The 14,379-nt window shown below is 37.2% G+C and overlaps 1 protein-coding gene across 1 annotated transcript in view; it reads right to left on the bottom strand.

The window, feature by feature from the left end:
* MUC2 (mucin 2, oligomeric mucus/gel-forming) overlaps window positions 1–13,269 on the bottom strand; it is a 53,480-nt gene extending 40,211 nt beyond the window's left edge. The window contains exons 1-16 of the mRNA XM_053945859.1: window positions 13,203–13,269; window positions 11,296–11,560; window positions 8,757–8,871; window positions 8,516–8,606; window positions 8,013–8,122; window positions 7,575–7,791; window positions 7,008–7,133; window positions 6,205–6,322; window positions 5,752–5,890; window positions 5,113–5,223; window positions 4,063–4,132; window positions 3,562–3,699; window positions 2,854–3,018; window positions 2,207–2,301; window positions 1,190–1,316; window positions 276–531 (exon numbers count right to left, since the gene is read on the bottom strand). Of these exons, the coding sequence (XP_053801834.1) occupies window positions 276–531; window positions 1,190–1,316; window positions 2,207–2,301; window positions 2,854–3,018; window positions 3,562–3,699; window positions 4,063–4,132; window positions 5,113–5,223; window positions 5,752–5,890; window positions 6,205–6,322; window positions 7,008–7,133; window positions 7,575–7,791; window positions 8,013–8,122; window positions 8,516–8,606; window positions 8,757–8,871; window positions 11,296–11,560; window positions 13,203–13,269 (2,210 nt within the window). The remainder of the gene's footprint in view (window positions 1–275; window positions 532–1,189; window positions 1,317–2,206; window positions 2,302–2,853; window positions 3,019–3,561; window positions 3,700–4,062; window positions 4,133–5,112; window positions 5,224–5,751; window positions 5,891–6,204; window positions 6,323–7,007; window positions 7,134–7,574; window positions 7,792–8,012; window positions 8,123–8,515; window positions 8,607–8,756; window positions 8,872–11,295; window positions 11,561–13,202) is intronic.
* Window positions 13,270–14,379: the final 1,110 nt, after the last annotated feature.

Here is a 14,379-nt window from a genome sequence, read left to right as displayed (position 1 = left end):
TTTCACCGTTCTGCTTAACAAAGCCTTATTAACACTGCAGCTTCAGAATAACATTTGTCTGTGAAGGCCAATACTCACACCTCCAAAGCAAGCTGCACTTTTCAATTATTAATAAATTGCATTGCAATAGAATAATGCTTTGCTCAGCATGAAGATGTTGTGAAAGGCATTACAAACACTCATTAAAGTACCAAAAAAACCTAAGCACCTTACACCTAACAAGCAATTTTTAAAGGGCTTTTTCCCCACAAACAAGAAGGCAAAATAAAACATACCAGCGTTCTCCATCTTTTGTGAAATATTCCCCAGATTCCAGGTATGATCCCTTGTAATAACATGGGCACTGGGAGATAGGCACACAGTTATCCTGGTTATCCAAGTATGTATTGGGTGGGCAGCCACAGCCATCCACAGGAGCAAAGTCTTGCAAGCAATACTTTTCACCATCAGCAAGGGAGCGACAGGTTTGCTGGCACATTGTAAGGTTGTAAAGGAAGACTTGATTTCCTGGGCAAGAAGACGCTTCACTGCCTGGAGGGGAAAAAACCAAAATGATAAATAAGAGATGCAGGATGGGCAATTTGGCCTTGACATCTCCATTTTGGTTTCTTTGGCTGTGCCAAATGTAATGATAAAAACATCCCCTTAGATTTCATTAAAGCACAAAAATATCAGAAGTCACAAGTAACACTAACCTAACTTTACTAGTTGAATACTTACTTTTACCTGCTACCAATAGTTTCTACTTTCATAGCCCTATTTGTTTCACATACTGATAATCAGATAGGGAGCACAATATAATAAACTGCTAGTCTCAAATATACTGAACTGTTGATGTAAAGCAAGGATGATCAGAAACAAAGACACTGATAAACAAACGCACAGTAAAAGCCCTGATGGCTGGGATTCCATTAGTAAATGGAATTATATTAGCTAGACTGGGGAAAGAAGATGAAAGTTAAAAATATTGCTTTCTACTTTTAAGTATAAAAATTTCAAATTACATATGAAGACTATAACATGAATTAGTAAACATTATCAGCATTGCCTCTTTGTGGTCCATTAGACATTTCTAAGATACTCCAAATCCCTTACCAGTGAAATAGATCACTGACAACCAAATTCAGAGAGAGCCTGCTTATTTCTCATGGTTAATTATTTCCACAGGGATTACTGTTCCACTACTTACTGCAGACACTCTTTCTCCAGCCTCCCAGTATGATCCCTTTGAAAGCACAGGCTCTTGAGTAAGAGGACAGGGCAGCACACAAACATTCTTCATTGTCTTCACAGAGGCAGGTGTCATATTTACATTTCTGGAAAAAAAGAACAAAAGGGTCAATAACTCCACAGGAGATCAATGGGCAATTGCAACTTGATTGCTACAAAATGTCCTGTCTGCTTTTTCTGATGTTGTTTGTATTAATTCCCATGATCAGAAAACAATGAAAGGAACGGACAAAGACCGTAGAGTTAAAGTGCTGCTTCATTTCATACACAATGAAAATATTTGTATGCTTATTCTAACCTAAGCCAAGTCTCTTGAACCTTTAAAAAGTAGTCAGCCTCCTAAGAACACATTTTTTAAAGGATATTGATACAATTCGTTCCCAGTTACTAATTAGAAATGCAGAGATCCACAAAAAACTAGAATAATAAAGGCAAAATATTAAACAGGTCTACAAAGACCTTTACAACATCTGAGCTCATACTGACTTCCAAGCATAAGCAATGATTTTAGAATTCCTTCTCCTCAGGTGAGCCTCTGTTACTGCTCAACAGAGATGAGCATGGGGGAAAAGAATTCATGGACATTCTGGCATGAAAATGATTTGGTGCTACATTCCAACCAATATATGGTTGGAATTTCCCCCCCACACTTCATAGAAACTAATGTTTCTAAACTTAAACTGTGTACATCTGCAACTCTTGAGTCTTCTTTTCAATCCACATATCCAAGCCAATAAACATGTCACAAAAGTAAAAAAGCAAAACAAATGTACATTATTATTCAGCAGCGGGCCATAAGGATCTCATCATATGAGATACTTTGGATGCTATGTTGCTTGAATCAGTCAATGGAAAAACTTCAGCATCTCTTATGGACAAGTTACTCACTGATGTCTCAAATGTTCAAACAGTGATAAATGTCTACAGTTAACCATCTGAAATAAGGCAGTACTAAAAGAGTGCAAAATTACAATACCTTATAGTATTCTGAAGGATCAATGGCTAAGTGACATCTTGCAAAAGGACCCTTTGGATTTCTCAGCAAAGAACACCAATGCTCAGCATAATTTGCTGCAAAAAAAAGATAAATTCATCACATTTCCTTATCTTCCTTGTGCCATGCCTAGTTATGCTGACACATAAATGCAGAGCAGAAATACAAATGAGAGAACTGTGTGCATTTTGGGGAGTGGAGAAACTGCATGCAATCACCACACATGTATTTCTAATCTTGATTTAGAGACATGCAATCATAAAACCAAAAACTGCACTGTACTTTTGCAATTTGTACACAGCTCTTTCCATTTGGGGACCATAAAGCTAAGTTAAACATAAGGATAGATAATGATAGGAGATACAAGCTGTCTTTGCAGATAATACAAATTAATGTCTGTTTTTCCCATTCTTCCACCTTAGGATTCTTTTAATCACCTCTTATATTTTCACTTCAGTTTGATGAAGTGCTTGTATCTATACATACTTGCAGATATTAATTATTAATGTTACAGTCCTGTAAAAAATCTTCAATGCCCCACTAAACTCTTACACGCCTGTTGCAGTAACACACAGCAGACTCTGCTCATCCTGGCAGAAGCCAACCATCTGACTTATTAATGTGCTTACCACTTTCAATGTTGAGACTGCAGGGGTCTTCCAGCTTTTCTACTTGGTCTGTGCAGGTGGACTGAGCTTTCCACGTGTTAGCAAAGGCAGATCCTGTAGCCTCAATCAGTCCGCTGGTAGTTCTGAAGTCATCACCTTCCATTCCATTGAAGTTTCCACAAAGACCTATTTGAGAACACGGTAAAAATCTTACATAAGCATTACTTATTCTCATACTGAAAGATCAAAGGAAAGGGACAACTGAACACGAACACTAGAAACAGCTGATTATTCCACATCAATTTAATACATACTACAAATACTGAAGTTTTAGAAGTCCTGGTTTAAATCTTCAACATCTTCAAGAATAGTAATCATGAAGATATCTGTGCTTCAAGAGATTACTACTCTAACGCATATTTTTTTATGCCTTCTGATGATATTGAAGGCACAAAATACACCATAAACCTGGTTTTGTGGATAGTTTAAAATTAAACTAAATACAAAAGTTAGGAATATTCTAAGAAATACTTATGTACTGGCAATAGAGTGATAGGTTATTTCAATATCAAAAAATAAAAACATATTTCAAGTTTGCTTGAGTCAATTTTCTTTCCGTTTTCTCCCCTTGAACCAACAAGTAACATGAGTTATCACTCATATAAAGAATACATGACTATTCAGCTGTGAAACAGCATGACTTTGCTTCCCATTTGCATAGACACTTGCCTTGAAGTTTTCCTTTAACTGATTGATCCACAGTCACAAACAGCTGCATGACTCGAAACAGCTGGATCTGCATCTGAAGCCCAAAAGGAGTTTGTACAATAAAGTAGTTGGAAGATGGCTTGAATACTGAGAAGCTGGCTGAAAAACAAAATATGAACTGTTGCAATAAACCAACACACACAGGCTACCAAAAGAAACACTTCTTATTAGATTCTCATGTATCACCCAGCATGAGATCTCTGAGACCAGGATCAAACTAATATCTTTTTTCCTTTAAAAATCACTGGCCAATTAGATATGATGCTAGTGCTTACAAACTTAACAAGTTAATTACTTATAAAGAAGGGTCTCTGGGATCAGAACCAAATGGGCATGCCCACACCATGTATCCAGGTTTGGAAAGTGCTAAATACCTCTCTTCCACTTTTGCCTCTATAGAAATACACCCCTACATGAGAAGTCAGGTGTGTGACACTTGACATACAAGGCTGTGTCCCTTACTTGACACATGAGGCACATTCACTGTCATCTCATTCAGGAGCACGCTGCCGTCTGATCTGAAAACCACCACCTGTGTAACGGCAAATGGAATCAGTGAGGTTCCAGGGACTAAGGAAAACAAACTAATACAAATAAGATTAACAGCAAGGGCATTTTGTACATTTAGACTGTCTAGAACTCCAAATTTTTGAAAGGAAAAGCCTGTCTGAAAATTGAACATGGCAGCAGCCCTATAGGTTATGCCTAAGGTTTTGTCTTGCTATTCAGTGTTTCTCTTACATCTGCCTGCAAGAATTCATAGCAATAATGAAATTAAAAACTCATTTATATTGGGCACTTTGGCAAATAGAAACAAATATTAGGTCTTCAGGAACTGTAGGAAGTTCTTATTCCTTATTAAAACATGTGCTACAGCTTCTGTGTGATGGTTAATAAGATTCTGACACGGTAAGAAAGCAGTTTATTAAATTTCCTCAAAAAATGCTACTCTACATACAGAAACATAAAATTATTGGGTTTTGATTTGGTTATCTTATGTTCTAGTAATACTGGCAAGGACATGGAAGTCCATAAATATGTGAGGAAAATCATGTGTCTATGTATAGAGATAGTCTATATATTCTCATAAACAAAGAGAATGCTAAAGTGAATATTTAAGAAGGTTGGATTGTATCACAATTCAAAGACAGGACTTCTTCTGAAAAAGACTCAAGTAGAACTATAAAATTGTATCTGAATGAAGAAAAAAACAATGAGGTAGAAAAGAATAGGTACCCTTCCTTCCAGACACCTGGAATCCTGTGAGAAAAATCACATTGCACAGAGCAGAGGAAAGAAGTGGGGGAAATGTGAGTTGTTTTGAATCTCATGCTTTCTTAAGTTTATGTTTATTTTGAATTCTCAAGGCAGAAACCGGAGCTGTTTGTCAGCCTGTCTGAGGTTCCTTATCTATCCACAATAATGACTCCAGAAGAAAAAAGTATTCACCCACATTAAGGGAAATATGTTAATTTTCAACATATCTAGCAGAATCCACAGAACAGCACTTACATTCTTTTTGTTATCCACTAACAGCACAACAGTCTTCAAGCAGGTCTGTTTGTCTGTGGAGCCACAGGGAGCCAGCTCTGCCAGGAGAGCATAACTCTCATTTGCAGTAGCCTAAAATCACGGGGAAAGAAATGCCCATTAGTCATGTTAAAACTCTCATGAGATGATTTCCATAACAAAGACTAAATTCATCAGTTACAATAACTTTCTTAGCTCAACAAGATTTTCCTCATTCTCTAGAAGAGCGGACACCAGATATTTTAGGGATGAATGAAACAGCTGCCTACCTCTTTTCCCCAACTGACTTTGACACTCAGACTTAGAAATAGCTATTACAGAAGTGGCCAAAATCTTCTAATCCTGAGACCTTTCAATTTCTTATATACAAAGGACTCCACTGGATAATGACAGCATAGGCAGTATTCTGTCTCACTGAGTTAATCACCCATTGCAGTAAGTCCCCAGCTTCCCCTTAGGGCTATTACAACTAAATACTGAATTTTCCTGAAAGTTCAACTTCCAGCATTTCAGCTTCCCTCTTCTATGGAAGTGGAATAGAATAACAACTCCCAGCTGACACACATCAGCCCACAGACACTGTTTTACTCTACAAGAGAACAGCCCCACTGTATACAATACCTTGGCCAACACATAGTAGCAGTCTCCATGGAAGGTGTATTTCTTCCCATCAAAGGTGGTAAAATGGGAACCTCCTTGCACTGAGCATGTGCCTGGACAGGGTAGATCTTTGCAGGTCCATCTGCCTGAATTACAGGTGCTATAAACAGACAAATAATACAAAAAATGCTCGTAGTTATTACAGGAGCTGAGAGCACTGAAAGTATCTGTATATCTGGCAACCAGCAAGCTATCCCCAGGTGTTTTAAAACTGTATCCTTGACCATTTCCTTTAGATTTTCCCTCTGACATATGCCATAGAAACTTACCAGAAATTTTGTTCTATAGACATGCAATATAAACATTAAATTCAGAGATTTTTCAGAACATCTCCTATGACCAAGTGGAAATTTGAAAAATGCAGGCCCATTTACAATCATTCAAAGAAAGGTGAACAACAACCAGGATCCTTACCATTCTTCACATTCTTTGGAAATGCTTTCTCCAGGTGCATACGCCTTTCCACTGAGTTTGCAGTGGCACTGGTTAACAGGGATGCAGCCTTTTTCACTGATATCATCATATACAGTTCCTATAAAACACAACATTTACTATTCCAACTCTTTTTCAAATAAGCAATTTCCACAGAGGAAAAACTCTAATTTGCCGCACAGGCTGAGATTATCTAAACCTTGAAGAATACTGGCTCTATTTTTTGTAATATAAGACAATTGGAAAGCACTTTTATTCAGCTTTGAAAATCCAAGTCTGTTAATTTATATAACTATACACAGATAAAAAGGTTATTGCAAGCATATAAGAACAATCTCAGAATGTCACATATTTAGATTCTTAGTCTTTTTGGCTGTGAAGACTATCTCTGTAAACTTCTTTCCTAAGGTTGACAGCAAGCCTGAGAATTTCACTCACTGTCCCTCACTGCCACTCTCTGGGCAAATGATGTCCATTGTCTCAGAACTATTCAACCTAAAAAGCGTGATTTACTATTTAGTATCAAAAACCCACTTGTTGAGAATTAAAAAGCAGGCCTATTACCTGTCACTGTGTTAATATGTTTGAACTATTAAGTAATTTATTAATGAATCAATTATTACCTCCTTAGAAAATTTCACAGTTATTTTACTCTGGGGGGGGGAATAATAAGTATCACTACTCTTTTCTGAGGTATAATTTGACTACATGTAGTATTTTCGTATGACTTCCTTAGCCACGGCTCTTGCTTTTGTCCCAGATGGAACGGCTAGAATAACACTTGCCTTCAGGGCAGAAACAGCCATCCATGTAGTGCTCCTCACAAAGGCTGCTGATCTGCAAGTGTGAGCAAGTATCCGTGCAGGGTGAGCTGCTTTCTCTATAGACCATGGTAGCAGGACAGGTCTTGGCTGAATGAATAAGAAAGACACCAGGAGTCACTTGAGTGTTACGTCCATCATTCCTGAGAAACCACAAATCATACACCCTACTCCCTTGAAGTCAGTGGTGTCTCAAGCCAGACTCCACATGCAAAGCATGTTTATCTAAATCTGAACTGCTTTCCCTGGTTGTTACATTTACTTCTTTTGGTTTCAAATAGCTCAAATTATTCCCATCTCCTGCAGCATGAAATCTCAGGTTTTTTAATGGGAACAGAATTTGCTGAAAAATATTTCTTAATAGTAAAAGTAATAGAAGAAGAAAACAGGGAGACCATAATATTTTTAGCACTACTGGTATGAAATTTATAAAACATCCCAACAGCTTTGTAAAGAAGTAATGAATTTAAATTTCATGGTGCTACATGCATGAAACATTTGGATATTTGTAAAATTTGTGTAGCTCCTTACGGCAAAAGTTCTGTGTCCTCCATTCTCCCGGGCGGCCGCCTGCGTGCGAGCACTGGCGGGAATACTCGGAGATGGTACTGCAGAGGCAGAAGGAGTCGTCCTTCCCATTACAGGCACACTTGTCCTGCATGCAGGCTTGGATGTACATTTCCAAATTAAGACGCAGCCGACAATCAGCAAATGCAGGGGAAGTCAGCAACCTCTGACACTCGTCATGCTGAGGAGGAAGAGGAATAATGTTTAAGGGATTTACAGGTATCTGAGCTTCTGGACATTTCTTATTTTACCAAAAAAACTGTTGTCTTTTGAACAGCTAGGAAAAAGTAACCATATATCCTGGAAGGGACAGTCCTCCCAGCTTCTGACAACTAACTTCCTGGTGCACAAGGATGTCTCCATGTGCCCATGTCAAGGAAGTTCACCACAAGAAATACTTACATGCTCATTACAGCTTGGAAGAGCCTGAGTTTCATCTGGGTCTTCACATTTGGCATTTGGTTTGCTGATCTTTTGCATATTCCCATATGTAATTGAGTTGTAGCTTGCATCTATGAGAAAAAAAGTAGAAAGAGAACTTGCTGAACCCCAAAAATTGATAACAAGGAACACCTGATTCCTGGAACTCTACTGATCAAGGGAAGCAGTTACTATGGTAACAAATATGCCTGTTAGACACAGGTACTTGTTCTGAATGATGTCTAACTGTGCTTTAAAATGTAAAGGGAAAACAGGAAAAGGCTGGTAAAGAACAAAAAGATTAATCTAGAACAGAATTAACTTAGAATGCAGGAATTCCAGGAATGCAACACTGGAACTTAATGTTTAGTCTGGAACAATCACAGAAACCTCTCAAGTAAAATTTGCTCTCCTGTGATATTTATATGCACAGGGCTTGTCAGCCTATCTCCGGGGACAGCTGTCAGTATGGTGGGATGACGCACCTCCCTTGATGAACTCATTGTAGATTTGAATGCCATTGTAATCCCCACAGAGACCACAGGTATGGTTATTAAATTTGTTGTCCAGTTCCACCTAAATAATGAAAAGACAAAGGAAAAACATAAAATAATTATCTTTTTTTTCTCCCTTTTTTCACCCCCCTTATTTTTTTTCCTACTGAGACAGAGAAATATCCCATGAAACCCAAGAAAGACCAATTAAAAATACTTTGATCATACATACCATCAGGGCATCCTGCTGGTTCCACATCAGAATCAAGCCTAATTTGGCATAAATCTTGGTGTAAATTTCATTGCTCTCAATGAGGACACCAGAGCTGTAGTATGGTGTCTTCACACTAGGAAGAAAATCACAGACTTTGCATTAGTTAGGAAACTTAAGGGTTGACATGAATGTCTGTAATAAGCCAAATACCGCAAGAAAAAAGAAACTAGTCTGACTACCTCATCCTAACTGCACAGGGTGCCTTGTTTTAATGAGGCATAAAGTCTTCTCTCTCTGACACTCGGGACAATAACTCATTGCAAAAAGTCATTTAAAAGGCAAAGCAATATCAGAGGAAAAGCCTACCCAACACTTCGGGCTCTTTAACTTAAAAAAGTCCAAAATGTCAGATGTCTTCAAATTAATCAAAGAAAAAACACCATCACTGTGGTATTAACAGAGGATATCCAAATACTCACTAATAATTTACATCAATGAAAGGAGCTACAACATAATTTACAGCATTTCTTTACCAAAATATCTCATAATCATTTCAGAGAGAATTAATGTTTCATTGCAAGGAACTGCCTCCTTAAGAGAGAGTTCAGAATGCACAGGCAGTTACAGGGACTGCCAACACAATTTTGAAAGGAAAAGAGCATGTTAAGAGAAATTCAGTAGCTGTTTCAGTAGTTAGTTACTTAGTTTTAAGTGGACAGGACTGAGCTTGTTAATGGTGACAGAAGACACTTTGCAGAGGGCTGAACATAGATATTTTTGTGTGATAATTCCTGTCTGTCTTACATATAAACAGAACTGCTGAATTTCATTCAGCAATAAAAGAATTGTGGCAGGCAGTCTTATCCTGTGAAATCCAGAGAACTGGAGTCTGCTCAAACAGAAGTAATGTAAACTGGAATCCAGTCAAAATAACTGGTGATTTTTCTACAGATTTACCAATGTAATTGTTATCCATCAAGATTTATGCATGTGTATGTTCATCTCTTAACTAGTCTCTTGACTGGGAGAAATTTTTCTCTTGATTTTCTGTCACTGGGGTTTTTACAGCATTTACCTCAGGCATTTTTTAACATGCTCAAATGACTTACATATCTAGGTGCAAACTCAGAGATCATTTTTTCTGCTTTTGACTGCATTGTTCATCAATAAACAATGAAGTCTTGAGGGATTACGTTTCTTGAGGGGAAGCATAAAATGCTGGACATCGTCTCAGCTTTTTGGTATCACAGCACAGAATATTTATCTTTTTTTCTAATAGTAGGACATTCGATCAATCAGTAGATCAGGTACCTGAAAGCTAATCCATGCACTTTTCTACTTTACAGTTTTCATTTCAGCACTGTGAAATGCTATTTTACATGACAATAGATAATTTATAAAAAAATAAAAATTTAAAAAAAAAAAAATTCTCCAAGCACTAAAAGCCAGCTTGGCAGGGATCTGTTGTTTTATGACAAAAAGGTCTGAGACAAAAATGGTTCCATTTAAGAGAAACTGTTTTAAAAGGACTTCTAACTTGTTTTTCATTGAGTTCTTTTTAAGACTTGAGTACACAAAAAGAGCTTTTCCAATTTGAGGCAATAATGTATTTTTTGTAACTTTCTGTCATTTTATTATGCATTCTAGTATGATCTTTGGAAATCTGAATATTACTTTCAATCCTTGAACATATTTTCATTGTAATGTCTTCCAAACTTTATAGCAAAAGCTGAATTCTGGGCAAAACCAAGTTCTCCAATGACAATTAAAAAGTTCTCTTTTTTCCAATTATGTTAAAACATACTAATTAACTCATGAGTTGCTTCACTTGCTTCAGACTATAAAGGCACACACTACAAGGATAAGCTAATGATAGGAAAGACTAGGTTAAGACACTACTTAGCATCAGTAATGGTGTCAGACGAGTTTCTTGTGTAATCATGTTATAGGAGGAGAAAAATAACACTGCTTAGTCTGAAAAAGTACATAGTGCCACAGATAAATTAGTGTGAATTTTGACCTGTCTTATATCTGTTAAACTCCCCTGAGGAATGGCCATCAGATCTTTAAAAATTATTTATTAAGATCAGAAAAAACTACCTCTCTTCTGTCAGAAAATAAGAGGAAAAGATCCCAGAGAAATGCATTTCCTTTTCAAGGATTTGCTAGACCATCTGCTAAGGTAAACTCAAGATGATTAAACAAATTAAATTAAACAAATGAAGCTACGTCATTTTAAGCCAGTGAAAAATCTGGCTCATGAGCTGCACTGTTTTCTGCACAACTGGAAGAACAATTCACTCAAACCTGTTCCTGACTTGTATTTAAATAATCCCTTATGCCTGTGTAGAAATGATAATTAGTACTAAAGCCCCTCCCCAAAGCAATTTAATGCTGAATTTCAAAAGGCTTTTTTGTTTGTTTATTTGTTTGTTTGTCTGTGGAAATGCTTTGCAGCAGTTTCTGTAATGGTACACAGACAGTTGTGAAAAGAATCAATCCTGCTTTTATCTTCCCGGCACATTTCTCTGAATACCATTATAATAAAGGAACTTACATCCGCCCATCCACCACAACCAGGTTGGGTTTGAGGTAGACCATTATATCCTTGATTTTCATCAGAATATACTGGATCTCAGGATGGCCATTGCTGTTGAGAGCACGCTGGATGTGGACAGAGAATTCCTTGTAAGCCTCTTGGCAGTCGGAAACAAAATTATACTCGCAAACACCAGGGAATTGGTAGACATCTCCATCAAAAGTTTTGAAATGGTTGTTTCCCCAAGTGCTGCAGACATAGTGGCCATGGCTTCTTGTCCTTCCTGTTAGTGATGAAAAAGAAATAGAGATGAAAAGAAGTGCAAAAAACGATCCAATGTGAAAAATGCTGTGTTCCATTTTACAGTAGGAACCATCTGCAATTATGTTCACAGTGATTCCACAGATTTCAAGCAGGATCAAGTATCTGCCAGGTCAGCTGAAAATATGGAAATCTCAAAAGCAGAATAAGATGTTAATAAATAATTCTGAGACCAGGGTATATCCTTTAATCCTCAATGAGGTGAAGAAACTTACCTGCAACAGGTGAGGAAACTTAATACTGATCACTAACTTGGCTTCTGTGCCAAGCATACTATTTTATTCTGAATCACAGTATTAGTTTTATCAATATTAAGTTTTTCCAAGAACTATCTTCTTCCCTGGTGCAAAATGTACTAGAAACAAAACACGTAGAAAACCAAGAAAGTACTACCAACTCTGGAAGACTAATAGTCTCAAGGTTATGAAAGGGCTTCTGCACAACAAGAGATTTCAGGGAATTCTTTCTTTTCCTAAAAGCAGTAGGGATTTCTATTACTGCAAGACAGGAATTTTTCAGAAGATAGGTCAGAAAATAGCTGTAGTAGGAGAAGAAAAAAAAAGTTTTTGCAATACCAAAGTATGAAGATTATTTGTTCCTTTTCCTGCTATCTATACCAAAAAAAAAAAAAAACAAATACAAATTAACAACAATATCTGATCAATCTCCTGTACTGTAGATTAGGGGCGAATCATAAAAGCTGAGCTTCCTTGGGAATCTTAACATTTCACAAGATTTTCTTGCAGCATTTAACATGAGAAAGCAAAACTGCTAAAAAAACCTCTAGGTTACTGTATTTTGATGGTACCAATCATACCAGATACATCCAGCCAAGCTGAAACACTTCCTTCCCCAGAAGGAAGGCTGCACAGAGATCCATCCAGAGCTCACAGCTGGGAAACCAAATGCAAGGTAAAGCTTTCCTCCCTTTGCTAAGTTCAAGACACAGCAGACAAGCTCAATAGCCCAAACCTGATCACTGGATATAATTAATCACTTATTCCTCTAAAAAGCAGTTTTCAGTACAAGTGCTCAATTCCATCACTTCAAATTTGATAGCAAATACGGTAAGTCAGAGCTTTTGCAAAAGGGTTAAAAATGTCCTAAATGACAAAATAAACTTTTTTCAATGTTATTACATTCATTTTTCAAGAACAATTTACGTTGCTCCAAAGCAACAGACAACACAATCACCCATTTCCTTCATTGCTTTAACAATTAACCTCTCAAAGTCCTACAGTTCCTTTCTCCCAGTTGCTTTCTTGCCTTACAGTTCCTTTCTTGCCTTACAGTTCCCTTCTTGCCATAACTAGTATAGACTCAATGCATGGAAAGAAAAGCAACACTGAAAATATTTTCCAAGCACATCAAACTAGAAATCAATGCAGTAGAGATAGGCACTAATCTCTCCAAAGAAAGTAGGAGCTACCAAGTTTTTCTAAGCAATGCAGTCTCAGTATTTGAAAGCTTAAGCAATTTAAGGCATCCTAAAACTCCAGAGCATTATTTAAATGCACTGCCTCCTTCTAGCACCACAGCAATATTTTAACTCTCTCCTTATTTTCCAGGAGGCAATCTGATACCCTTTTATCTCCAGAGCTTACCTTTTTTTATTTCATTAGCAGAGGAAAGAGCCAGCCAGAGGAGGAGGCTGGCCGCTCTTAGCCCCATGGTGGCTAAGGTGGGTGAATGGAACACCACTGGAACCTCAGCTTTTTATAATACCCACTGGGGCAATTGATTCTGTCACAGGGGAATTCAAAGGGAGGAGGCAAGAGGAGGGGTGAAAAAACAGGTGTGGTATTTGCAGAAGATAAGAAGTAAACAGACAATCATTTTTCACCATAAATGAAGGAATTCAGCATACAGGAAACTATAATATTGATTCAGTAATCATGTAATTTTTTATTGCTCTATTTCATCTACAGGATGCTGTGCTTTTAAATCCTTCAAACACTCACACCAAGTTTAACCTTCAGCAACTCCCATAACAAATAATGAATTTTGGGTGGCTGAACAAAGAAATCCCTTGAAGAAATTTTAAGGTGAGACCTTAAAATAAAGGCTTCAAAACCAAAGAATTTTTAATTTTTCATCATCACATAGAATTATTTCTGTAAAAATTAAGTGATGTTTTTGAAGCACTTTGTTATTAACAGTAACCCTTACAAATAAAATGGCACATCATGTGCTGTAAAATTATTTTGCAGGCAATTATTGGATTTCTTTAATTTTTACAGCTCTTAGGAATGTCTAAACCAAAATACTGCCCATACTGCATATTTTGCCCAAAACATAATCGAGACTGGGTGAAACAGTAGGTTCAAGGATTTTACAGTAAAAGAGGTGCTCTTTCAAACCTTATCATGGTGTAACAGAATGTCCATCAAAGTTACAGAGATCTTCACATAATATTAAGCTTTAGAGAAAAAGTAAAAAGAAGAAGGGAAAATGGAAAAACATTACTGTTCTTAATTCTCCTAAACGTTCTTGCTCATTCTGGCTTACTTTCTACATAAATGATAAAATTTCAGTCTGCTGTCCCACATCAGATCCTACAAAAGTCATAGGGTCAGCTTTGTGCAGAGAAAGATGGGAAGTTCCTTGGGAGAAGAAGAAAGCAGAAAACAGAATCAGGAACCAGTTCAGAATGCTGTTTCAGAAATACAGGATTTCCACATGCACATTATTTTGTGCTGAGAAGTTCTATTTAGAAGGTCTTTCTGCAACTCTCTCCAGAAGACAAAACACAGGCTCCTTGAGGCAAAGCACACTTCCTCC

This window comes from Vidua chalybeata, chromosome 6, assembly GCF_026979565.1.
Source record: "Vidua chalybeata isolate OUT-0048 chromosome 6, bVidCha1 merged haplotype, whole genome shotgun sequence".
Classification (NCBI taxonomy): Eukaryota; Metazoa; Chordata; class Aves; order Passeriformes; family Viduidae; genus Vidua; species Vidua chalybeata.
The sequence above is the reverse complement of the archived record's forward strand: the minus strand, read 5'-3'. Positions and strand labels throughout refer to the sequence as shown.